At 38.3% G+C, this 27,699-nt stretch overlaps 1 protein-coding gene across 2 annotated transcripts in view; it reads left to right on the top strand.

Moving 5' to 3' along the window:
* The first annotated feature begins 374 nt into the window (after positions 1-374).
* The window catches only part of PPP2R5C (protein phosphatase 2 regulatory subunit B'gamma), a 74,958-nt gene continuing 47,633 nt past the window's right edge, over positions 375-27,699 (top strand). The window contains exons 1-3 of one of the 2 annotated variants that reach the window (XM_057365782.1): positions 375-467; positions 1,942-2,007; positions 17,254-17,413. In XM_057365782.1, the coding sequence (XP_057221765.1) occupies positions 441-467; positions 1,942-2,007; positions 17,254-17,413 (253 nt within the window). In that variant the 5' untranslated portion in view covers positions 375-440. Of the gene's footprint in view, positions 468-1,941; positions 2,008-17,253; positions 17,414-27,699 lie in introns of those variants that run through there. The other variant, XM_057365783.1, reaches the window with a different exon arrangement.

Raw genomic sequence — 27,699 nt, 5'->3', positions numbered from 1 at the left:
CCGTGAGGAGAGCCCCGGAGCCGTGAGGAGAGTCCCGGAACCGTGAGGAGAGTCCCGGAACCGTGAGGAGAGTCCCGGAACCGTGAGGAGAGCCCTGGAGCCGCGAAGAGAGCCCCGGACCCGTGAGGAGAGTCCCGGAACCATGAGGAGAGCCCTGGAGCCGCGAGGASAGCGCCGTAGCCCCGGGTACAGCGCCGTAGCCCCGGGTACAGCGCCGGAGCCGCCGGGGGGCGGGTGCGCTGCCAGCCCCGCCCACGCGATGATGCGACGCGAGCCGCTGCCCACGTGATGTGCGCAGCCAATGGGCGGGCAGGGCCCGGTCCCCGCGGGCGGGGGAGGAAGGGGGGGTGCCGAGGCCGCCGCGGAGCGGGGGAGCGGCAGCGCGGGGCGGGCGCGGCGCGGAGCGAAGCGGGGCCGGTGGGGGCTGCGCCTCCGCGGCCATGCCGAATAAAAACAAGAAGGAGAAAGTGAGTTGGGGGGGATCGGGGGAGGTTGAGTTCCGCAGGGAGGCTGTGGGGTGCAGGCCCCGCGGGGAGGAGGGGCCTGGRGTGGGGGGCGGCAGCGGCGAGCGGAGCGCGGTGCCCGTTCCCCAGCGCTGGGAGAGCCGCGCGAGGGGCACCACCGGGTGAGGGGCAGCTCCCTCCCTCGCTGCTGTGTGCCGGCCTCCGCCTCCCCCCGGGTGCCGGGGAGGGGACAGCTCCCGGCGGGGCCTAGTCCGGGGGTGCCGAGGCGGGGTCCTGGTATCGTCTCGCCGGCGGCCGTCGGAGGGAGGGAGTCGGTGGAGGGCGGCGTGGGTTTGGCGTGCGGGGGAGTGCTGGAGGGAGSGGATGGGAAACGTGTCCTCAGCCGGGGCTGACTGAGGCGGAGCGGGAAGGGGGGTTTCGCTCGGGACTAGCCCGGGGGTGTTGGGGTGGGGTGATTTCCACGACGTTGGGGGGGAGGGGGATCCGTCCCCAAGACTTATTTGCCCGGGCCCTGTCCTGGGAAGTTTCGCTGCTGCGTAGTTCTGGCTGCAGTGGGGGTTGCGCTTGGGGGATCTCCGTAAGTATTCAAGGAGCACTAATCGCCCCTCGGAGTCTTTCGGCTTCTTTTCCTGACAATAGCAATGAACCTAGCTTTGGCCCCGCTTTGCCTCAGGCTCCAGGGAGTTATTTGTCTGGCGGCTACGAAAGGGGCTTGCACAAGTAATGATGGCAGAAAACTTGTGAATCCGGCAGGAAGTTAGCTGGATTGCACTTTATTTTGTGTGATAGGCAATTAGCCATATGAGTGGAAGTCAGAAACAGTGAAGTGTGCTGTCTGCCTCAGCCAGCTGCTGTCTCTCTCGACTGCTTCTGTTAGTCTTTTAGTTTGTCATCGTCATTTTAAAATTAGATGTAGGGAGGTTGGATGTTGTGGTTTGTGGGGGGTTGTTTGCTTTAACATTTTCCCAATATTCTTGGCACTCTTGATATTAAAAACGTTGAAACTTTTCTTCACTTTTCTGAGTAACAAATCTCTAAAATGGGTGAAGGATTCAAGAAAAGTACGGTGCTATGAGGGAGAAAATTGACTTGTGGGCCTAGTTCTAATACTGGACTTTCTAGCCCCAAGAACAGGCAAAATACTGAAGTGTAAAACGTGCAATATACTATACTGATGCTAATTTCAAAGGTAAACTAAATTTAAACACTTACGAAACTAAAGACCAAAGACAGCAAGGTGGTAGAAGTAATTTCTTAGACATGGTTCAAATCACTTGCATCTTTGTCCCTGCCTGCTTACCTATGTGAAAGCTTATTTCTATAGGTGAATATTTATCTTCCAGTAAAATAGTATAATTTTTATTTTGTCAATTTTATTACTTTAAGTGAGTGTCTAAAAAAGCCTAATTCTTTGACTTGAAAATCTATCTAGATCTCCTTTTCAAAAAAACTGAGACTGCAAACTTTTTTTTTTAAGGAACCTGCAAAATCAGTCAAGAGTGGAAAAAGTGGCAAAGATGGACAAGATAACCAAGAACATGAGGTAAATATTACTAAAACCATAGTATTTTTCACACTAAATTGTAGTCACTTTGAAAAAGTGTTTTAAGTCTTTCTACATTGTAATTTTGACATGGCAAGTGGTTTCGAGGGAAAATGATTGTGGAACTACTGCCTGGTATTTGACAAGATAAGAGACAATGCTTTTAAGGAAGTCAGTTTTATTTACAGTAAATAAATATTTGCTTGCTGCAATCTTAAATATTCATCTATTCCCTTTTTTGGTTATGAGACGTACATCTTATTTCCTAGCCTTATTGTGAGTTTCTGGGCTTCTCTTCTAGTTGCTCATTATCGTTTTTAGCATTCTCTGTAATTCCCAGAGGTCTCCTCTCTCAAACTGTCGATGCAGGCATGTCAGTTAAGTGTCAGTAGCCTGGTTTATTGTCAGGAGACCTTAAGCTTAATCAAAGGCTGCCAGCTGTTGTGTTGTGTAGTTTCTTTTTATAGGTATACGATGAAGTGTGCCATTTTTGACTAATGTTTCTGTTGTTGATGCTGATTTTTTTCTTTCTGCATTTCTCTGTTTTGCCTACCCGCAAGGCACAGCAACCTGAAAGGGGTCGATTAAGTAATTATTCACCCCCTTTCCCACATTAATCTAGAAACTCAGAATTAGTAGTTTTGTTTTATTTGGAAATCCACCGTTTGGGTGGATTTCCTGAAATTTCCTTTAAAATGTTCATACTGGTTTGAATGTAAAATATATACTGAAAAATTATGTATTTCAGCCTCTAAACACCATGTCTTGATAGTGAAAGTTAATGTTTGAGAACAAAGAACTCATCCAGGTTTACTGTTTTTCCTGCTTTGAAAGGACTGTTAGGGATAGGTGGGTTGGACTACTTATGARCTTCAACAAATTCTCATTTGTCTGTTGAGCAGAGCGGTTCATGCTTCTGTCATAAATTAGGAAGTTCATTAAAACTTGTAAATTACATGTAAAAATATTTTGGCAAATTCCCGTAAGAGTGATTGCACTTTGATGGAGGGAACCTAGCTACCAGAAGGGATCTTAGCTATGGGGGAGCTTGCAGAATGAAATGGGAAATGTGTCAGTGAAGATGTTTATAGTGGTGTAAATATTGCAATTATGTACTGTCTTTACAGTATATTGCTATGATCTTAAAAAGAGCGCCACTTCTTGGCCATAATTTTAATTCCTGTGCAGTTGTAAGGCTCATCATTATCAGCATCTTTGCAGTACATCTGTTGACTGCTTCTTTTCTCAAGCTTCATAACAAGTTGCTGAGACCAAGACTGATTTTCTTATTCCCTCTTGGTACTTCAAGATCGAGTATAAAGCTCCCCTAGTTAATAAGTGAAGAGTTTCATAGGTAACCAAAAATATATATGTGGGTTTCTTTGTAATTTCTTTCTGTCTTTGCTGATGTAGATTTTTGGGTTTTAAATTTGAAATATGAAAGAGATTAATGTCAATCAGAGAATATGCTTTAGTGTTCATACACTGTTTCTTTCGTTCATCCAGATAGAATTCCCAATGAAAAATACAGTTCATTTGTCTACGGTACTTGATCATATATGATCAGGGTCAGAGTGGGAAAGGAACTGGGAATGTGACTGGCACATATAGTATGGTTGTCATTCCCAGTGGGCATTATTTAGTCTCTGTACAATTTTGGACACCTCAGTGCTTGACTTATTATCTTAATTAACAGAGTAATTGCACACAAATAGTAATGTAGACTTTGCATTCTAACATGGCTGGCTGTAATCATGCTGTATTTTAGCTGGTGCTTATATGAGCAGAAAGGAGGCTATTTGTTAACATAGTGAAGATTGGTAAATACAGTAATATTCTGGAGCACACTATTTATGCATTTCTAGGTTTTCATTCTCTTTAAAAATGGTTGTCGTCATGTTTCCTCATACATATGTTTTAACATGGCTTTTTTAAAATCCTCTTCTAGACTGTGAGTAGGTGTGGAAATATGCTGGTTCATTTTAGCTTTTTGTTTCTCATAATGCATTTAATGCATATGCATTTAATGCAAATGAATTTAATGCAAATGGCAGATTGTAAGGACTAGAAACAGTCTGCTATTCAAAGAACAGGGACAGCACAAGCAGCAGCATCCCACAAATACTTTATTTATAGACACTTTTACAGCACTTAACTAAATTCATGATGCCTTGAACTTCTATAGATAAAAAAGCACAATGGATCTTAATATTTACAAAAATGAGCACGTGTTTTTCCTGTCTTGCAGTCAGGGATATGAGATTTCAGTTGATGGAAGCTGCATAGCAAGTTTGAAAAGGAATTGAAATGATTCCTGGTATACCAGGTCTAGAATTTCCATGCTAAAAGAGGGTGAAAATTACTTAAGCTGATGGTTCTTGCATTAGCTGTGCCATGATTACTCAATGTAATACTAAAAAAGCCTTGCTGCATGTGAGGTAACATGTGGTCAGCTGCTGATGCTCAAGGAGAGAGATTCAGAAACAGAGTAAATGTAATGGATGGTCGTTCATCTTGGTATGCTTTTCTTTAGGCCACTATGAGGTTTAGGTTGTTTAACAGGAAGTTGTGTAAAATTGTTTTCAAATTATTAATTATGTAATTGACATTTTTATATTACTTTTTAATACATGTTTTATAGTTAGGTATTTTTTCCCCCAAAACCCTGCTTAATGTCCCCTAGATGGGAGGACTCCTATTACTTGAATTGTCCTTCTTTCTTTCCATCTTCTGTTCTTCTTTTTGTGAAAGAGGTACCAGAAAGGCATGGTCTGTATGAGGTGAAGGCACTTTGTCCTTCTGTACCCAATGCCATTACTGCAGTTTCCAGTTGCACATATCGTTCATTTATTGAACACTTGAGGAAAAAGCTAATGTGATAAGGCTTCTAGTAAGCTTAGTTTGTAACCTGTTAGTAAACGTTAATAAATTAAATAGTTGCCAGAATCTATTCCTTTAAGTATAATATCTTATTTCAGCTGTTAGTCCAGCATAATATAGTGTCTTCAGGTTGTGAACAAAGACTTAATCTGTTGTGTTTTGTTTTTCCTCTCTATGGGAGTAGTRTCTTTACTCTGGTAAATTCTTGGGGACTTTGTTAAACAATGCTCAAAAACTATACTGCACCAAAAACTAATAATGAAAATTAAATCCCCTAGGTGTGGGGCTTGGCTATTCCAACTCTTGGTAACATGTTCCATGTGATCTAAGTGGCCTCTGAAGAAGTTACTTGTCTCCTGGATAAGCTTTGTTATAGAATTTTGTTTTGTCACAGGGGTGTGGAGGTGTTCTTTTGAGTTAAGGCAGTAGTAATTTATGAAACATCTTATTTTTTTTCAGGAAAAGGTGACTTGTTAATAGTTATGACTTTGAAAAACATTACTTTTTTCTATCTCTAGGAAAACCTGACACCTAAAATAATTCTAGTGCAGTATTTTAGCAGTGGTTTCAAATAAGACCACAGGGGAAGGAAGTCAAAATTTTAACTGTATACTCTATTTCTCACTTTTTTCTTCTGTGGGAGAGTAGGTGCTAAAACTTGTGCTTTTCACCAGTCACTGGAATGGCCCCAGACAATTAATTCACTGTTGGGGTTGGCCTGGGGGGTGGAAGGGTCAGAAGTAGCTGGTAGCTTTTCACACAAGGCAATAGTCCAGTATACAAGTAGGTGAATGGGAGTGATAGCTTCATCTAGTCTAGCTGGACTGGTCTAAGATGGCATGAAACTTCTAAATTTTAAATTGTATTAATTTTCAATCCAGATGCTGAGTAGTCTGTAGGAGGCAAAGACCATTTTTGTTGTTTGAGAAAGCATTGGCTTGGTGATTATCAGCAAATGAGAACAGAAATCATAACTCTCTTCTACCGTGCAGAAAAACAAATGGAAGACTAATGTGGTTTTGAGGAACCATGTGTATGTTTGTGTATTAGCTTCTTGTTTCCATGTGCTTTTCTGATTGGTTCTTTCTATTTTAAAGGTATTTTGTTGTGGGGTTTTTTTCTTTTTAATCTTGACAAATCAAAATGTAATAAAATGCAAATTGTATCAGCCATTTTTCTTGGTGTATAAGAAATGGATTTATTGACAGCATGTGTTGTTGATATTGGACTACAATCACCACTGAAACCAATTTTTAAAAGAATTTAAAATCTTTTAAGTGCTGATCCATACATCTATCCYGCCACTGTCTCACAGCCATCACTTTTCAGTAGGTTTATTACTGGTAATGGCTTCCAGTGCAAAAATTTTGTAGGGCTTTGTTTTCAGAAGCTTTTCTTTCCTGCTTTTTGAAGCCTTTTTTATTTAAAAATGAATTTCTTAAGCTATTCAGCATAGTGTTAATACTTTTCAGTAAATGGAATTGCCAACAAATTACAGAAATTGATTTAAAGGGCCATCTTCAAAACACTTCAGGAGAAGTAAGGATTTTCATCCTTCTGAAAGAATCTCTAGATGTGGCTATCCTGTTTTCCATGATCACCTTTCCTATATTAGCCAGAACATAGTGAGGAAGACTGTCAGTATTCTCACTACTACTTTTGCTGATTTCTGATTGTATGAACACATGTGATTGTCGCTTTCATTAGAATAAGAAATTACAAAAGAAATGGAGTATAGAAGCAGTGTCAATGGTTTTGTCAATGGCTTTTTGTAGCGGAGATTGAATGTGGAAGTATCCTGATATTTAAAGGAAAGCAAGGAATAGACAAAAGCTATAAATCCATCATTATTTCGTGTTAACAGGTTTCTGTAATCAGCAGCAGAAGTTATTTAGAAAGTTGACAGTATATTTACTATATCTGTTGCTTGTTTTTCTCATGTTTACTGTTTGTGATTCTCATTGTGGTGCTTTGTGGCCTGAAAAACAAACATACCTGATCTTGAACATGATGCATGGGGCCTGTTGCACAGCATCCACTCTGAGACTAGAATTTTCTACTTGAGAACCTTTTACAGTTACACTTGAAAGTCTTGGCATGAGTAAGTACTAATTTGGTGGCTCATTTAGGCACCATAGCAGAGGGGATTGAGGATTAGGGAGGGGAAAAAGATCTGGTGTTGTTTTCTCCTCCTTCTTAACAGGTATTAGGACTAGTCCTAAACAATTTCTGGAAATAACTTCTTGTCACAGGTACATATTTAATTATCACTTATGTAAGGCATCCATTGTTAGKTTTTTCAATTATTGTTGTTCAGTCGTAGAATCACAGACTGTTTTGGGTTGGAGTGTACCTGAAAGACCATCTAGTCCCAATCCCTCTGCCATGGGCAGGGACACCTTCCACCAGATCAGGTTGCTCAGAACTCCATCCAACTTGGCCTTGGACACTTCCAGGGATGGGGCATGCACAACTTGTCAGGGCAAATTGTTCCAGTGCCTTACCACTCTCACAATATAGAGTATCTTCTGTTATGTAAATCTAAACCTACTCTCGGTTTAAACCATTCCCCCTTGTCCTGTCCCTACATGCCCTTGTAAAAAGTTTCTGCATCTTTCTTGTAGGTGCCCTTTAGGTACCAGAAGGCTGCAATTAGGTTACCCTGAAGCCTTTTCTTCTCCAGGTTGAACAAACCAAATCCTCTCAGCTTTTTTGTATAGTGGAGGTGCTCCATCCCTCTAATCTCCATCCCTCTAATCACCTTGGTGTCCCTCCTCTGAACTGTCTCCAACAGGTCCATGTCCTTCCTGTGCTGAGAACCCCAGAGCAGCTGGATGCAGTGTTCCAGGTGGGATCTCACCAGAGTGGGACAGAGGGGCAGAATCCTCTCCCTGCCCTGCTGCCCACATTGATTTGGATGCAGCCCAGGGCACGGATGGTTTCTGGGCTGCCACTGCACATTGCTGGGTCATGTCCAGCCTCTCATCCAGCAGCATCCCCAAGTCCTTCTGGGCAGGGCCACTCTCCATCTGTTCATTCTCAGTCTGGATTGATAACAGAGTTGTCTGGACCCTGGTGCAGCACCAGCATTTGGTCTTGCTAAACCTGGTGAAATTCATGTGGGCCCATTTTTCAGGCTTGTCCAGGTTCCTCTGGGTGGCATCCCATCCTTCAGGTGTGTCAACCTCATAGCAGTTGGGCAGTCTCTGTAACTCAGTAGCTGTATTTTTGGATACATTGCATTCCTCATCTTTTAGGTGTAAGGTTGTTCTTGTTTTTTTCTAGAAGTTGGTTTCTTTTACAAAGAGATACATTTAGCACAGAGGTATTGGTCACTTAACAGCCTGAGCGGACCCTGCCTTTTCAGTATTTGCACCGTAGTGTGCCCCAGGACAGGCAGAATAGCCAGTGTTTTCATGAGTCAGTCCCATGCAGTAGTAAAAGGTGATCTTAAAATTGGTGGTTCTTTGGAAGAAGAGATATATTATGAAAAAAAATTGCAATTTCAAACAACTTGTCCACTGAAGTTTGAACCGTGGAAGGACTAAACTCCTTTTATGTAGCTTTCTACAGCTGTTAGTTTGGGATTTTACTTGTAACATTAGCAAAACAGGATTTTAAACCAAAACTGTGTATGAAGTTGGGATGGATTTTCTCTGGAATTGTAACAGTTAAAACTGCTACAAAATAAAGTCTGTGGGTTTTGGAGTGGGTTTGTTTACTTTTAAGCTGGTATGCCAACTTTATAAAGAAGTTCTTTGGCAAACTAATTTTTGATCATGGCTTGCAGTTCTGATTTTCTTTCCTAAAGAGATTATTTTAATGGGTTCATATAAACATTAAAAAATACTGAAGTGTATACACCCTTGGTGAAAAATGAGGAGCTATTTGCTGAATTGAGAGATGCCACAAGTATTAGAGTATCTGTGCAACTTTTTGTTTGTCTTTAGCTTCTGTAATTTTCTTATTTCCAATTTTCACTGACATCTTGGCTTTTTGGTTTGGGGAACTGGAATTTCCTTCTGTGTTCTAAGCAAAGGCACCTTAATACTGAATATCAGAGGAATTACCATAACAGCGTTTGTTATGTAACTTTTATATTATGTTTTTTAAACTAATGGAATTATTAAAGTGTACCAAATACTGCTGTATACAAGTATTTTGTTACCTAAAATGGGATGCTTCTGAAAACMGGATCTTATGCCCTTCTACTTCTTGCACAAGGCTGACAGCTACTTGTGTAACATACGAGGTGTGAGAACTGTGTGTGGTTTGGTTTAGTAGTTGCTATCCTCTGCTTCCTAATAATGTTTTAAGCTCTCTGAATCCTTCCTGAATGCAAGCAGCACAGCAATGAAGGTAAAGGCTGTTTTAATCAAAAGGAGCAAAGTGACTGTCAGAAATGGATTTGTAAACTGAAAACATCCTTTTCATCATTTGTTTCAAATTGCTTCTCTTACATTTTTTCATGAGAATTAAGGCCTATCACTCAGAATGCTCAGTTGTACTTTAACACATCTGTAATACAGAATTATTAATGTAGTTATCTCTTAGAGAATACAAATAGAAAAAAAACAGGTAGCCGTTGAATCTGCCCATATGTTCACAGACTTTAAAAACACCTTGTGTGCATTTTTTCCCCCTCAGTTTCATTTGAAACTAGAATAAATTTGTAATTCTAAAAGTGGGATGGCAGACCTTGGGGTTTTTTTGTTTGTGTGTCATTTCCTGCAACAGGCTTAGAGGGCCATTTACAAAAGCCAAACAAACAAAAACTGGGGAAAAAACCCTGGCCTATTTCTGAATATGCTTCTTAAAAGATGACTGCCAAATATTATCATTTGCAACACATTTATAGTGACTTTTATATGTTTCCTCATCACTTCTCAATTTAGCAATCTGAAATTCTGAAAAATAAGCTTCTCCAGTGACATGTAAAATAGAAGCATGATGAGAGCCAAGGATGAAATGTTTTGGTGTGACAGTTCTATAGAAGCAGTTAAGGTTATTATTCATAGAATCATAGAATTGTCTAGGTTGGAAGAGACCTGTAAGGTCATGTAATTCCAACCCACCTGCCTTGGGCAGGGACACCTTCCACTAGACCAGGTTACTTGTCAGCTCTCTCAAATAGTACCTAATACGAACACCAAACTGGTGGGCAGGAGGCAAAGTAAAAGATTTCAGCATGAGTGTGTGAAGTGAGAAGTTTCTATGAATAGATCTGGGAGCAAAAAATACAGACCTCATTGGTAAAGCCACACATGCAGTAGCCTTATCTCATCAGTAGCTGTATATAATTAAAATTTACAGTAGAGTATAGGAGTTGTGCCTAAAGCTAATGAGTTAGTGTGTGATTTCCTTCAAATGTGGGAGCCTTGCATATATGTGTGTGCATATGTGTAGGCATATATATTTCTAAGAAGCACAAAAGTAGTTTTTGTTGTTTTGGGTTTGTTTGTTGGTTTTGTTTGGTTTGTTTTTTTTAAGTAAAAGGATGTTTCAGGCTCATCAGAGACTGATTGTAAATGAAAATCAAGAACAGGTCATCCTTTATCCAGATTCTTTATCCCTGTATTTATAAAAAAAAAATAATAATATTTAGGACATTATCTGGTTTAAATCTTATTAAATCACCTAACTGGTGGTTGCAGGTATCATTTTTTTTTCCTAAGGTTGCTTTGAAGTTTTGTGATAGAAGATACATTAGGAAGCAAATGTTGCTTTGCTGCTTTTGTGAAGTACCATGTGCTCAATGATGGTGGTGTTTCAGCAAACGCAAAGCAGCTTGAATCCGCTTAAAGTCTGAGCCTGGGTACCCACTCATCTTTGCCAGTACTCTGCAACCTCGRGCTGCAGAGCTGAGCTCTGAAGGGAATCAAATATCAGGTTGTTCCTGGAGTAAACTAATTAAAGCAAAATTAAGTTTACAAGAAGCAAATGGAAAACAAGCCTTATGCTAGTGATATTTAATTGTGAATGTAAAATTATAGTGTATTAATGTCAAGGATGCAGCACACTGAGCTGAGACAGCAGCTGGTTTGCTGTGTTGCAAGTCAAGTCTGTTACACAGAGCTGTGATGGTACAATTCTTTAGAAGATAAAATTTGAGCCCTGTGTGTAAGCAGCTAACAGGAAATACAAGCAATGCTTTGTGTTGTAAAAGAGACGCAGCAAGAAAAAGGTGGAAGAACTTCAGCAATTTGTAGATCAGTCTTCTGAAGTGGCTTGTGACTGTAAAGCTTGTTGTGGGCATCCCTCCACAGCGAAGAGGGCCAGATGGCCTTCACTGCTCGTAGGAAACATCTCAGTCACTGATGCAATTCAACAGACTCCATGCTGTGTCTGGCAAAACACTAATAGAACTCCATAGTTAGACATTGAGAATAGCCAGCAGTAGCAATGCTGTGTGTAAATGCAAAATCATGGTTGTTAAACAAGTACTACAACATAAATCTGTGAGTCCTGATTACAATGTGCTAAAATGTATAAACTTTGTCATCACTGTTCTGTTGACAGGTTAGTCTTTTTACTTATCATTATAATAGCAAGGATCCTTAAAGCTTTAGGATGCAGCTCTTGCTCTAATAAAAACATAGTAAGTTATGCTGAGACATACCGGACAGTCCACCAGAAATCTAATAAGCTGTTTGCTAGAAAGGCAGCTCCAAAGATCATTCTAACAGCCAATCCAAGTATCATTCTGGCAAATGATTTGTTGAGGAAAAATAATAGACATCTAAACTGCCATCTGCCTGAAACTACCCAAAGCCTTCCGCACCGTAAGATGCCTCTCCAGAGACTCCTCTGTAAGTTGTCTGTCCAAACTGTTTTGTGGTGGTAAAACTAGTGAACAATAATGGCATAGTAGCAAGAATCTTCAACAAAGAGCTTCAGAAACATCTGTTATCCAAAATGGTACCAGCAAACATGTTGGTTCCTTGCTATTTTTGACTGTTTTTGTAGATCAGAGCGCTTTTTTATACCTCTGGTGGATTCCATATCAAGCTTTGTATAGCTTGTACTGATACTCTGTAGGTTGAAAATATTGATGTTAAAAATCATAGCTAGCTGGTCCACAATAAACTCTTTGCAGTGATTGGGCACTACATGGATGAACTAGAATTACTACAGACTGTCTAGATAGCTCTCCCATGTCTTGTCTTTAATACCATTAATTACAAGAGTTTATTCTGATGTTATCCTCTTGGAAGGCATGTTGAATTGCTGCTGTTAGCAACACAGAATTGAAATCAGCTGACAAATATTGCTCTCCTGGTACTGTGTTGTCTTGAACAACTTGCCTTGGTCCCAGCTGCTGATGTAACATCTCCAGCCTACTTCCTGCAGGTATGATGTGGATATATTTACCAGGCTGATGGCTGCTGGGCCATATGCCAGGTATGATCTGTCCTTGTTCCCACCCCCAAAACAGTAAATGAAGATCTGCAAAGGAGAGAGCTCTGTGGTAGTGTTCAAGATTCCTGAAGTGTTCAGAGATTTTCATGCTACTTTGAAGTTTACTGCAGAGGGGAAGAAATTACATGGAAAGCTCTTTAACTGCTCTCCACCCATTTTGACTCCTTAATCTTTGATTTCAGTTCTCATCTCAAAAGATTACATTAAATTCAGCTTCTCAGCCTAATTACATTGATTATGTATTAAGCCTCAACCTGTTAGCCACATAATTTTGATTACATACTGGGCCCTCATAGAGTTTTGAAAATCAAGTTGTGAATGTCCCTTTCATGTTTTTKATGATCTTTGTTTCGTTTCAGTAACCTGTATTTCAATTTCATTGTAAGTATGTTTTAGATGTAATCCAGAGGCTGCCGTGGCAAGAAACAAGCTCTTCTGGGTGCTGTAGATCAGACCTCTATTTAGCTTAATGAAAAATAAGTCCATGGAGGCTTCTTACTATACCAAAACAAGAAGGAAGGGATTAAYTCTGCATTAAAATAATAATTTTCCCTCTGTTTCAGATTCAGACTGATGATTCCTTTAAAGTGTTCTGTGCTTTTCACTCTGTGTATTTGTATATTACAGGGAAACTTAATAATTTGTGAATTGGTACCAGGTTCACCTATTCATATTTCATAGTCCAGAATTTTTTGTTAAAGTTCTGATGCTGCYATCGTGGAACAGCATGAACACTGAAATAAACTTGAATTCAGTGGTGATACTTATTAGAAGGCAGAAATGTGTGGATTAGTGTTAGACTGGTCTGTGTCAAGAAACACCATATAGAGTGCTGCCCAGCACCTCGTTTCTTCAGGCAGGGAATCTCCACTGTCTAGTGCTTAGAAGATCTAATTTTTGTCACTAGTAAGCCATTCACTTTTAAAAATATGTTAATGACAGATGCATCAAGGTGAATTTACTGACATTTTCAAATCCTCACYCTGCCCTTACCAGTTTATCTTAGAAAACAGTATGCGAGCTTGTTGCATCACTATAGAGTTAACCCCACTCTAGACTTGGCTTGGCTTGGCTTTTGATTTTGTGGATGGGAAGGCTTTGTGTCCTTTGGTCTAATTCAGTTACTAGGGCGTGTGCTTTTAAAGGTAAGGTCAGAGTTCTTCTTGTTGCCCATATTTGTCAAGGTAGTTTGAATAGCATTTTTGGGAGACTGTCAGAAAAGGAATAGGGTCTGCTGAAATACTTATTGATGTACATGGGATGCAGGTGGATCCTCCTTCCAGGTCCCATTTTGCTCTCTCTTATGTCTTCGATAGTTGTCCAAAAGTAAAAGTTGCATTGTGGGATGCTTGATGATGATCAGTTTATTTTAATAGAGAAAATTGTCTGTAACTGTAGATGTGCCTGGTCTACTCATATCTTTCTTTCCCTGATTGCAAACTTAGTGTTGCGTTCTTATCTATACCTGCCTGCTGTAATGTCAGAGTGGTGCAAGATCCAGCTTTGCTCAAAAGTGATGTTAAAACAAAGAATGTACCACATCTTGCTTGATGGAGAACTCAAGGGATGAAGGRATACAAGGACTATCTACCTTGAACTGTTGTGCCTGGCAAGAAACCTTCTGTCCTCCCCGCCTTTCACTCTCTTAAATCAATTTTAACCTTAGTCAAAGGCACTAAGGAACATAAACTATATACTTTCAGTTGTTAAAACCAGAATTTTAAAGTTGGAATTGCACTTGAGCTTATTGTCTTAATGCTTGTTGAAGTATAGAAAGCTATAGTTTTTCAGAAATAAATTGATCAGAAAACCCGAGAGTTGTGTTTTTGATCATGATTTGAAGAAATACATTCTCAATCTGCAGTTTGTGCATGTTTTTTGATGTTTATCAGCACTTTTGAAATTGAAAATATTTGTCTACATAAACATTTGGGTAGGAGGGAGCCCTTTGCCAGAACAAGGGGCAGAATAGGTAGTTCTTCTAGTCATAGGAAGAGAATTGATAAAAAGGTATCTGTAGTTTGACTGTTCTGGTGTCAAATACGTTGAATTGTCCACGGATGTAGCAGAATGTCCATCACTTACTCTTGGGAGTTGTGGTGTCTGTGGTGGTTTGGTTTGTTACTGGGAGGAAGAAGCTGAGCTTGGCTCTTTAGTGTGAACCAGCAAGCACTGTACTTCCGTAGAAAGTGTGTTATATTGAAATCTTTAGCAGATAGATACRCAGAACTGTTGGCCTGAATTTGTTTGCCTTTTTTTAAGAGGTGTRGTTAAAATTGCTGAGCTTTGTGGCTTAAGTTGGCTTAACTCACTTTGTCCAGGTGCCTTTCTATCCAACGTTGTCTGCAAGTTCTGGAGGCCGGCTCTCTTGTGGTAGCACCACAGTGCCACTTGCAGAGGTCATTGAGTACAGCTGCATGGCATTGAAATRATGACTTAGAAACTCTTCTGGCAGCTTCCTGGTATGTGCTGGCTGACTGGAGCATGACTGAAAAACAGGGGTGATCACGCTTGATGGTAGGAAGGAGGAGGAAATCTGTTGGATAATGGTCCAGTGATTCATGGCTAGAATTACACTGGAGTCATCACTTCTAGATGGGAAGTTGCCATAGCAACAAAAAATGCTTTCTTTCAACATTTCTAATTAGAAATGTTACCCATCCTCTTAAATAACCACTTCTGGCTAATTTTAGAATTTTTCTGCAATTCAGAATATTTCCCTCCCTGAGGYGTGTGCTACCTTAGGGTACTGTAGTGTGTCATTTGTGCAGGCACATGAGAGCACCTGTTAATTTGAAATGGAGAATTTGTTTGGGAATAGAGGAAACAGGAAAACAGCTTTTCCTGTTCCAAGTAATGAAAAAATACAGGTGGCAATGGAAAGCAGCCAGTTCAGAAAAACACCATTAGGCTCAAGAACAATATTGAAAGTGCAGAATCCTGTGCAGTAATAATGTTTATAATACTTCTTAATTAGCATTTATTGCTTAATACACAGTAAGTCATTGCTTCCTAATTCTTAGTGCTGTTTTTCTTTTACCTTAGTCTATTAATATTTTTATTTGTAATGCTTTTAAAAGTTTCAGTTAATGGATATAAATTACCTTGCAGATCACTTGTATTTCAGCATGTATATTTTTCAGTGGTAAGTTTTTGGGATTAAAAAGTGAAATGGTCTGAGAAATGCAATGTAACAGGTATTACTTGTACACAAATGCTTTCAATTTACTGATGTATTCCATTTTTACTGGAACAAGTTCTAGAGTGCTTTTGGTGACTGACTTCTAATATTCACTGTACTGTCTCGCCTTATTTGTTCTGTAAAGCTGTAAGAGTTTTTGCTTTTGATATATTAAATTTGCAAAATGGTCATCTTAAATGACCATTTGTCTAAATGTGTCTAATGAAAACTAAATGTTGCTTTCAATCATTTTTTATGTATTAAGTACTGTGTGTATAACATAATACAGTTGTTTATTCTTGGATAGATGAACAYTGAATGTTCTTGAATGCCAATTATGCTGCTAGAACAAAATTTGAATGAAATTAGTGTCTTGGAGACTCAAAAGGTAGATGCTTATGTATGGTAACATTTCCATGCACACTGCACTTATACACTACAAGACTGAAAATTATTGATGAATAAGCTTTTCTGGGAATACTTTTTAGAACATGAAGAAAATTGATTTCTCTTGTTTTGGCAATATCTCTATGAAAATGCCGCTGATGTTATTTTGTGTGGGAATGAAGCTGCTTTCATACCTRTTATACTTAACAAAATTCTAATTAAATCAAGTCAAACTGCCGAAGTACCAGTGTTACAACTTGATTTCCATCATGAACCCCATTTCCATCTGATTATTGTCCCTATTTCGTATCTTGTGGGCACTTCCTGTGAAGAATATGGTCTTTCATGTAAGGAATAAGTGGCAAGTTATATTTTAAGATTTGTGTGCTTCTAGCTTGCAAATTTGAGAGACTTCTATAGCAGATTAAGGGCCTGCAGAATGAATTATAGTATTGCAACAAGAGGTCCTTATCAACTGTTTCTATATTTTTAGTGTAGGTCACTCCTAGATGTTTTGTCATTCTTGTGATGAATGTAATGAAATTATTCCTCTTGTAGCGGTTAACTATTGCCTCCTTTAAACCTGCTTTTCCTCCTTCAAAAAAAAAAAAGGAATGAGAAAGGCAGCACCACAAGTTCTGACAGGCCTTTGTTAATGATGCATTTTATTCAGCTTGAGAGAGAGTAGTGTCAAGTATTGTGAGGGAAATAACAGCAAAATGGAAACCTATAGTGGGAACCATTTTTCTGGGTTTATGTTATAAACTTCATGCAGAGATACAGTGACAGTTTGATAAGTATTATTACAGTAAAACCAACTTGGTTTGAGTAGGCAGTAAACCACTAGGAATCTTAATCTATGTTTTAGAAGCTATTAAAGCTACTACAATAGTAAGACTCACTCCTTTGACTTTATATCAAAGCCCAACTGCCCTGGCCAAGCTTAAAACTCTGGCTGCAAGGCACAGGATGAATAGGCAGTGAAAGGTTCACTTGCTGTAAATGGACAAGTTTCTGTGATCCCTTTGAAGATAAGCTTAAATACCTTGCAGACCTGGACTTCTCAGAGGGGGAAGGGTGGCAGTAGCTGAGGAATAACATTATTTGATAATTTCTTTTCAGTTGTCTGGTAACTTCAAATAAATGTACTACTGCATGTACCAATGTGATCTATTCCCCTCTGTATGAGTGCCATGGTACAGAAATGAATGCTGAAAAGATGAGCAGAACAGTAGATAGCGAAACAATCAGAGGATGATGAGTACAATAGTTTAATTAAAAGCACATTCATTTACAGTTATTTCTGTGATTAAAATGGCTTCTTAGAAGTTTTTTCTAAGTTCAGCAGCAATTAACTACTTTAATTTCTTTTTAAACAGGTGTCAAACAAAAAATCAAATAGCACTCCTCCCCCAGCACAACTATCTAAAATCAAAGTACCAGCACCACAGACAGTAGTGAAGAAGGAAAAGCGTCAGAGTTCTTCAAGGTTTAATGTTAGCAATAACAGGGAGCTTCAAAAACTGCCAGCTTTAAAAGGTATGTCTTTCCAAAGTAAAATTACTCTTGTGGGGAAATTTGGGCATGAAACTGAGAAGAATCTCAGGTATCATACTTCTAACATTTGGACATACATAATACATTGAGTATGCACATGTGCAAACTGTACATACTTGCACTAGTGGTTTTCTCTTTTGTTTTATCTGTATTTGAAGACTTCCAGTATGTTGCCTTCTTGGCAATCACAATAGGCAATGTCTGTGTGACAGCATATTCACTCATCTCACATAAAAGTAGAATATTTGGGATCTCTTTGCAAAATATTAGGCATCTATTCCCAGTGCAGTGTGCTCAAACCTTATTTTGTTCGTACTAAAATTGCTCTTCACATTTTTAGAAGATCTAGTCTGTCACTATGGGTCTGTTTGTCCTAAGTATGGATCAAGCAGAGGTGGTGTCTTTTTAGTCCATATGAGTTCTTGCTTTGTTGATTTTAAGGCTTTGTTATCTTTTAGAATTATATTTACTGCCATCTGCGACAAAAAGATGATGATGATTGATGCGTCTTCTCTTACTAACCCAGCTTTTATCACCTTTGTTTGCTCTCAAGGCTTATTTAGAGGAAGCAAAAAAACCGCAGTTTTGAAGTGCAGTGTGTACTTTCCAGTGCTCAAGATTGGTGGTGAAAGCCTAATAAATCGCTGAAATGTTGAGTAGTATGAGTGTAGGCAATGTGAAATTATTGGGGAGAAGACTTCTTACCTCCAGCCATTGTTTTCTTAATACAATATATTAGCATTTCTAGAAAATAAAGTCTGTCTCTCAGCCTTCCTGAATTACACTGCATTTCATACAGATCAAATTAGATTGCAGAATTCTTCTCTTCACACAGGTACTGTTTATACAAAAAATCTGAAATACTGTCCATCGTGTTAGTATAGCAGCCTGTATACAAGATGCTGTTTAAAATATTTGCAGACTAAACTACTGCTTATTWAATTAGTTAATTTCAATTTATTTATTAATTTTTTAAAAAGAATATTTAGCACCACAGATTATGAATAATGTATTCTGTCTTTTAAACTGACATAGAAGGTTTATGCACAAGCTGTGACATTCAGGGCATGAGTGACATAAGCAAAAGACACTGAATTAAAGTAGTGATTTTTATAAGAAGTTATGCATACAGCCACATTGACTGACATAACCTTTGTTCAAAGACTTAGCCACAAAGAAAAACATTTGTTCCTTAGTCCTAATTTAAATATTGTGGTTCTGGTAATACCTGGGACTGCAGTTCCGGGATACCAGAACTGAGTGTGCAATTAGAATCAGAGTGGACAGGGAGCTGGAAACTGGGAAAATAAGTGCAGATAGGAGAGGGGAGAACTAATCCATCTTGCAGTGGTGAAAGTGAAGTTTAAGATCTGTTTCCACCTTGGCTGTGTTGCAGTATAAACCAGTAGGCCAAGGAAGGGCAGAAGAATGCTTTCTTGGACTTGGAAGAGGGCAGCGTTAAAAACAAAAATTACTAAAAATTGTCAGGTATTTTCTCTGAGCATTCTAGCGCTTTTCGATACAGTGTAYGTAGATGTGAAGAAATGGTACGAGTATTGTGCATTGTAATTGCTGAGTCTGCAATCACTCCCCCCACTCTCAGGTGAAAAGAATGAAAAGATCTTGAGCTTCCCCCTCGATGCCTGATGGTGTGTATATGTCCCCAGGCTGTCAAAGGCCGAACTTTGTTATGGAACACTGATGAAATTTTTGATCTAATGAGGGGTAATAATTGCCACCTYTTATTAGTGAAGGTAATAGCTTTATTAATAAGCTGTACCCAGTCTCATGGATCTTATCAGGTGTCTGCRTAATGACTGTGCTCACTGCATGTGCTTACTTCTGATGTAATTCCAACCTGTTAGGGTTATTGAGAATATTGTTGGCCAGTCACACTATTCCTCTAAAAGGTACAAAGATACTTGATTTGATGTGCATTTAGTGGGTCAAGTGAATCTGGGAAGCTTTCTTTTCAGAAATCTTTAAGTGTGTTGTTTCTTATCTGTGTCTGGACAGGAGTAAAACTGGACCAGCAGGCTGTAATTTAAAGAACTGAAATGATTAAGACAGGTTTGCCTTCTATGAAGTGCTGGAAGGAACATAGTGTTCCTTCACGTTAGCTGCGCTTAACCTGAAGGAGTTATGAGTAAACTCCTGTTACTCCTAACAGGTGGTTGTATTTCTATGGCTACAGTACCTGGGAAAACTTTCTTTTGTCTGTAGATGRGTGGTTTTTTACAAATGTTGCATTGACTATTCTGTGGTGTGATGTACTTTACATGAGACTGTATTTGAAGCACAAAATACAGAATGGGGTTGTCTTTGYATACTTTAAGGTCTGAATTAGATATGTGAAAGCTTGTAACTAGTAAGTTCTAAATGATCTGTGGTACAGGTGAGAAAACCACCTTTCTCCTGTGCCATGGGTCTGGAGATGAGGTCAGCAGATTACTTGAGATACTGGGAGGGAAAGAAAGAGCTGCCCAGGTGACTTTCCATCAAGGTCTCTTATTTAAGAAATACTTTTTTGATCTTCAGGCATGCTGCAAACTTTCTCTTGGGCGTTGCACAAAAGTGCTGATGATAAGCTTCTGGAAATACCTGCATCTTTGCCCTGGTGACTGGTATTAGTGTGGTATGATTTGTGTTCATTAGAGCAACTTATGATTAATGTTACGCACCCTCAGCTTATCCAGGAAATGGAGCAGCAGGATAGCTCAGATAATGCATAAAGAAAAGCAAACAGATTATGAATTAAGAGGTTCTAAGAATAGAGCCGAATGTAGAAAAGAGAAGTCTCTGATGTAATTGGTTTGTGGAACATCAAAATCCATGTATTAGGAAAGCTGCAMACTAATGTGGCTCCCTGCAACACAGTGCAATGCAACATGATTTAGTTGGGTAGAGCAGGTATCTTATCTGCCCACAGATAACCCAGAAGTATCTCTAGAGAGGTGCCTTCAGAACRGTGTCAGACATCTTGAGGAGATCTTACCTATTTTCACAAAAAAAATGAAAAATTCTATGTCAACAAACTTGTGCGGTATAGATTTCTGCTTATGTGGTTCCCTTTGTTAGCTCACATTGTTAGTACAGGTACTTCAGTTGTAGAAAATTAATTTTTGCTTGAAGTTGTTTATTGGAAAAAAATACTTACTGGACTTAAAGGTGTATTTTATTGTGGTTTGAAATCTTGCAGATTAGTGCCATATAAATGGCAAAGGGTGAAACTTTGCAAACTTTCCCAATGAACATGTTAGTCATGCATATGTAAATTTGGGCACGATTCAGAAATACACTTTTTTTGTAGCATTTCTGTATATAGTTTTTAAAAGCTGGGTAAAATCCTTTTATAGCCATATAAAGGCCTCCTTTATGTCAGTGTTGTGATTTAATTTGTGGATTTGGGGTTGGGGTTTTTTGTTKGTTTTATTTGGGGTTTTGGGGTTTTTTTCAGATAAAAGTGAACATTGATATGATTTTTAAAGATAGAGATTGGACATCAGCTTTTGTTTTCAAATACGATTCGGAAATTATTTTTAAAGTTACTGTTTACTTGGAGTTTGACTTTTGATCTCAAAAATGTRTATACAATACTGATAAAGGTTTTTATCAAGGTAGGAAGAAATGAGCTACACTTGACAGCCGTGGATGTACATACTGGCTTTTAATGCTGAGAGGTATAAATTTTTTTTTATGTAGCATATTTACATGTGATAGGATTAAACAGATTCTAGTATTTTTTGTTGACGATCTTGCCACACATTTTGATCAGTCCTGGTTTTGATCTTCTGGTGATGTTGCTTTCTGCTTTAGCATGGCTTCAAAATTAGAAGTACTATTAGTCATATTTATTTTAAAAAAATGAAAAATACCTACCTTATAGAAGGGGGGGTGATAAATAAATTAACATGACAGGTCATTTTGCTGAGCACATTTCATGCAGAGAGCATGGTTCTTGTTTTTTTTCAATAGAGACTTCGGAGCTCTGCCAAATTCTTACTCTGTTCTGTGTAAAAGAACATCAGGGCGGTGTCTCAACTTGTCTGCCAGTGATACAGGACTCTGATAGGSAGGCAAGCATTATTAAAGCTTTCCTAATGTTTTTAAGTTGTAAATGGCTGTCTAGGAGATAGTTCTGTTTTTATCATGTGTTCAATATTAGACTGATAAATCAAAATTGCAGAAGAGGTGATTCTAGTATGAGTCCGATACTTAAAAAAGCAATTGACTCAAATTTTAATTGAATAAACTTCTGAAACCATGAGAGAGMGAGAAAATGTGAGAATTTCTGAAAAGGTGAGAAGTGTAAAATTATTGTGTATTTTTCTCAACTGCAGAGTACAGATAAGTAAGCAAAACTGATACCAAGTAAATGAGGCAGCRAATCAAATTTTGTTCTCGGTGCTGCAGAGAAATTCAACCATATATGTTGGTAATTTCTACAAACTCTTGTTGGAATATGTTTAAACTTAAGCAAAGTGTGTTACCTGATTATTTAAAACTGGCATCTATTTTCATKATACAGAAGAGACTGACGGCACATGTTCAATGTAATTGAATTTATGAGAATCATGGCACTAACGGATTGTTTTGGGGCTTTGAGGARCATTTTTCTTATAAGCTTCTGCAACTGGAGAAACCTACTCCTGCCACTTGTAATTTATGTAGAAAACAAAGATGCAGTATTTTGGCCTTTCCAGTTTAATTGTGCTTCCTGTGTGCATATATGGCAATTAAGGAATTGTGTCCAGCTGCAACGTGGTAGAGTTGCTGTTTAGCTAAAAATGTTTTATGCAAAGTAAAATGGTAGATTAAACAAGATAATGCTGCTATGAAATATRATTTGTCCTAATACATAATTAATTTAAAAGGCAAAACAAATTAATTCTCATGTAAAACATCAATAAATGCAGTTCTGTGAAACAGATCATTCTCTTCTCCCTTGTATGTGAGCTACAGTAGAGTAATTCAGTATGCTTAATGCTGTCCTTCTAGTCCTGTCTGTGTTCATGCTTTTACATTTTTTTTTGGCAGCCCAATTGTATTTAATTTACTGAAACAACAGGTCTATAATGGAAAATACAGAAGCTTATTCTTTCCTATATCAGTATGATTGTGTCAGTGAATGTACATATGGTATCATGTGAAGGAACTGTGGAGGCTCTTTGTTCTATTACTTTAGCAAYTTTGTCCTTGAACTTTGATCATAAAAGCATTGTCAGTGTTCCATAAACAGACTTTCCTGTATTGATTTTTCTTTTAAATGTTTAAAATAATTATTAAAATGTGGGTCATGAGCATATACATACCTTAAATCAAAAACTGGCAATTGTTTGGTTTTCATACAGGAAAATACAATCCATCAAATGAGTTTATTYTTTAATATGAATTTCTATTAAATAMTTACTATAAAAATATTTAGAAATTATCCAGTCCGAATTACTACGTAGCATTTCAGAGATTGAGAAACGTGATAGCTAGTGAATGAAGCACTACCAAAAAAAAAGGTTGTAGAGAAAAATACTTTGCTTGAGTGTGTGAATTGTTTTTCCTTCGGCTAGTTTTACATGAAATCATAGGATTGGATTAATAAGCCGTTTTTCATTTCAACTGCCCTATCAAACACCTACTCATTAGTCAGCAGCTGAAAGTGTTAGAAGAATGCACTACATCTGTCRCTGGCAGCATTTCCTACCAAACTTGTTTCCACTGAAGCTTGGATAGAATCCATAAAAACAGGATTTAAAATGTGGTGTTGTCTTRTATTCTAGATTCTAACCTGTCTCTGAATTCAATTTAGATCTCTCTTAAAATGCCTTTTATCATGTCCTCGTTTGCAAAAGGAACATTTAGTTCCATTACATAGATCCTCATTATAATCAGACCTACACATCTTTGCTGCTGCACTGAACTTCTTAAGACCTCTACAGATCAAAYGTTGAATTTATACACATAAATATCAAATCAGTGTTGTTTGGATAACTAGCATGGTCTCAAATTTTTACTCATAAATATAATTTTTATGCTTCATTTCTTAAAAGTGACATGTGTGACCTATGTAAAAAGGCCACAGACAGCACTGAGTTTGGTRTTATTTTGGTGGATTTTGCACAGGGCTTCATTAAAATAGTATGTCAGTATTTGAAATGCTTCTGCAATCTGCCCTAGGAATTACATTTTTGTACCAGATGYTATTTTTAAGATAAATTTCTTTTAAGGTAATGATTCTGTGTTGTACAGTTTTCTGAGCTCAACCAGTATCTACTGGGTTTTCTCCCTACCCCCACTTAAAAGACTTTTTGAGTATACAGGATTGGTTGAAGGAAAACTTGGCACTGTTGAACCTGTGTGCTACAATGACCATGCAAATATTAGGAAATCCAGATAGAGACAGGAGATCCAGTCACAAGCAGACATTTGCCAATTCCTCGTTTAACCAATTTTTGTTGTACTAGAAGGARTAGATATTATCAACTTTTCAATGAGGAATTGTTTTTGCTGTGCTTCAGTCTTGAGAATTTTTTAAGGAAGCTGCATGATAGTTAATATCCCTTTCATTTATCCAGGTAAAGATTTTTTTCTTATCTCTCTGTTTCTTTTGATAACTAGGTATTAACATGATGTTTACCGCCTCTGTTTCCTTGAAGAATTTCCTTTKGGCTGTCCTTTGGAATTGAGTCAGAAACTGTAGGAGAAGCCCATATCCTCCCTATTGCTATGGTGTCTTCTCCAGAATGTTTCATATCCAGTACCTTTCCTTCTGTGAAACAAAATTGTCTGAGTTGTGATGAGACCGATGTTTTCTGTAGCCTGACATAATTGTGAGAACAGTAAGTTTTGTGTAGGCTATAATCAGAGGCGGGGGGGAGAAGTAAACTACATTGCTCCTACCAGAAAAAGCAAGTCATGTTTATTCTTGTCCCTCTTTTGGGTGTCTGTCTGGTGGTCCAGATAATGGAATCAGCATGGCTCAAACTCACCCTTTTCTCATTTTTACTCTGCTCAGTTTCCTAATCTGGTTCAGCCATGCAGCTGCACAAACCCTTGTACAGCAATTTCAGACACTCGGGCACCTGTGCCTCAGAAGCGAGGGCATTGCAACAGTAGCTCCTCTTGGTTTAGCTCAGTTTAGACGGCCATGGAACACAATCTAAGTCACCAGAAAACTAACCTGACAATAAAGTGATTTGCTGTTGGCTTAGGGGACTACACCAACTCAGCTGTGGGTCTAATGACCACTGAAGCAGATCAGAGCAAAATATTTTCAAATGTAAAGCAGAGGAGTGCAGTAGGGTGCCTGAGGCAGTCTGCAGCAAGGCTGGCTTAGGTTGATGAGGAATAGCAATTTCAGCAATTGTAGAATTGTGCCTTTGGTAACCTTAGAGCTCAGACTAAATACCCTCCCTTCCTCTCTCAGTCAAMAAATGAAAACTACTCATATAGTCTGAGAGGTAACCAACCCAAGTGTCTTCACATAAATAGAAGTTCATGCAATTTTAATTATCTTACGTTGTTGATTCTGTCACTGTCAGTTAGAATAGTAGGTGGTGTAGAATGGAAATAAAGGCAGCCTTTGGGCAGGTGAATTTGCTGGGTGGGTTGTGGAGGGGTGAGAAGCAGSGTGGGTGGTTGTTTTTAAAATCAGCCACCCAAATGGAGTGGTTTTGAAAAAGTGGTACATAGCCTTCAAMTGTAAAGAGTATTCATCAGCTGTAGTGCTGTATCCTAAGGTCCCTTCCAACCAAAGCCATTCCATAATTCAGTTATATCCTGAGAACTTCATAGGATGTTTCCTTCATTCCCATCATCAGAAAGTTAAAAGTGATGAGCAGGGTTCAGAGGAAACCTGTAATAGCTACAGTTTCACTATGTCATCAATATTTTTTTTTATTCATTTAATTCTAAAAAGGAATAGCTGAAGTTAWTACTGTTTTTCATTTTCTTGCAACAGAAATGTCTTCATAAATTTGTTAAAGTAAGCTCTTCTTCCTCCCATTGATATTCATTAGCTCTGTTCCACTTGCACTAATATTCTTTCCCTTCCACTAGGAAGTCAATTCCTAACTCAATTTTCTTTGCAATTTTTTTCCCAAATGAAGTTGCTCAAAATAATTCAACTTAAGTAAATATTTTCCTTTTGTGGCAAAATCAAATAACGTAAGACTGAAACAAAGGGAGGGTATACAAACCTCCTGAGCAGAATGTACTCTCAATCTGTACAACTGGTGAGAAGACTGCAGATGTTGTTAATGAGCAAAATAATCTTACGAAGATCAAAGTACTTCAGCTCCACTAGTGTCCTGTCAGAATTACACCAGAAGTACACTGAATTATGGCTGTTTTAACCAGTTTCTCAGTGGTTACTAAGTGCTGCACTCAGACCTAAGAGTCCAGCAAAGAGGAAGAAATGAGAACAGGGTGTGTGGTTTCTGCAAGAGAAAACTTATTGAATGTGACTGAGTGTTCTGCCGATAGGACTGCTAGTGCAGCAAATGTCGCATTTACTCTCTCTTATGAAGAACTTTGCAGGGGGCTTGACTCTTAGACCATTACCTAAAATTTGCTAAAGAACCTCCAACAATAAAAGCCATGCTTATGTATAAAATCGTAAATGGCACTGTAACTAAAGTTATGTTCCCKTTTTACTCTGTTGCAAATTGTGTCCCTGTGGACCAGCAGCCTTCCTGGCCATTTAATCTTTGCAAGGAGTTTCCAAGAGACAGAAACAGCAGCTGTCCATTAAAGCAAAGACAGGAGTAGAGACAAGGAGTGATAGAGCAGCTGTTCTTAAATATATGGTTACCAGATAAACTGGAATTTTAAACCTAATTTTTGTCACTTCATACTAGAGTTTATTAGTAAAAAGTAATCTAATTATACTTTAAGATGGGAAAAATAAACAGAATTTGTTACAAGATCTTGCATGTGAAAATATTTCAAAAAATCACCCAAATTGTTCAGTTTTTTTGTTCTTCCATCAAAATATTGTAGAAAACCTTGTTTGAGGTCAGCCTTAGTTTTATTTTTCAATCTAGGTTTCTTTTAAAAGCATATCTCTATGGTAGCTTTTTGTTTTATAAGGCTAAAACTCATGTTGAACTTGGTGATTGTAAAGGTCTCTTCCAACYTTTATGATMCTATGATTCTAAGGTATACTCAGGGGATATATAGATAAAAAACATGAAGTTTTTGAGGATATACCTTCCCTGGTTTTGCCTAGATTGCAAGGACAAAGGATTTGAATCTCTATAGTCTTAGAGCAGAGGTTTAAAAAGGCATTAGAAGCTCATGTGGTTCATTTTGATGTTGTCAAAAGCAGGATCAACTACAATTATGTCACACATTATGTTTGGTCACTTTTTAAATTGCTAGAAAGTTTGCAGTCTTCTATTTTGTTTCAGTGTGCTAATTGTGAGAGGATTTCATTTAATTTCTAACCTAATCTTCCTTGAGGTAGGGTGCATTTACTGTTTGTAATGAATGTAGAAAAATTAATTCCTTCCACCTCCATAATTATTCTTTAAAGTATTTGAATATTCTCAGTCAAATCCTTACTATTTAAAAAACAAACAAACCAACACCAAAAAACMAACAACCCACACCACATCAAACAGAGGAGCTTTATTTTTTTAAAGTAAGGAATATTTTAAAGATTTGTTRTCCTTGGGCTTTCTCATCAGCTTTACATTCAGAATGTACTACTTCAAATTGGGCCTTGTCAGCAATCACTAAATCCAATTGATTTCTTTGTGTCTTATAGATGGTATTCTTCTTTTTTATATCCCAGTTAGTCTTTTCCCTTCACCAATTAAATATYCACTAACTCCACCTTTGACAGTGTATTATTGTAGTGTGATGTCATTTTTCTAACCAGGTACACGTATGCCCAATCATATGTTTTTATTTCAGATTTGCATCAGCAAGTACCGAATTGAAAAGTCTCTTCCGATGTACTTTTTTTTTTCTTCCCTTTTTTGAGCAAATGTAAGTTAGGACAGTGTGATAGGTCAAGTAATTTACATACTTATTTGCACTAGTATGTGACATAGTATTTGGRGAGAAGCACAGATTTGGAGACAGTACAAGTGTAACAGTGCCAGTTTCTCTGAACATCACTCTCACAGACAAAATGGCCCTTCAAATCGCTCATTGTAAAAATAAATGTGCAAGTCTCATGCAATGAAGAAAAGGCTGGTCACAGTTTTGTTCTAAATACCTCAGATAATTGAACTAAAAGCTCAGAAATGGTTATGCTGTGCTTTTTT

This window comes from Malurus melanocephalus, unplaced genomic scaffold, assembly GCF_030028575.1.
Source record: "Malurus melanocephalus ecotype Western Australia unplaced genomic scaffold, MMel_1.1 scaffold_57, whole genome shotgun sequence".
Lineage (NCBI taxonomy): Eukaryota > Metazoa > Chordata > Aves > Passeriformes > Maluridae > Malurus > Malurus melanocephalus.
This window is presented reverse-complemented; position numbering and strand designations above follow the sequence as displayed.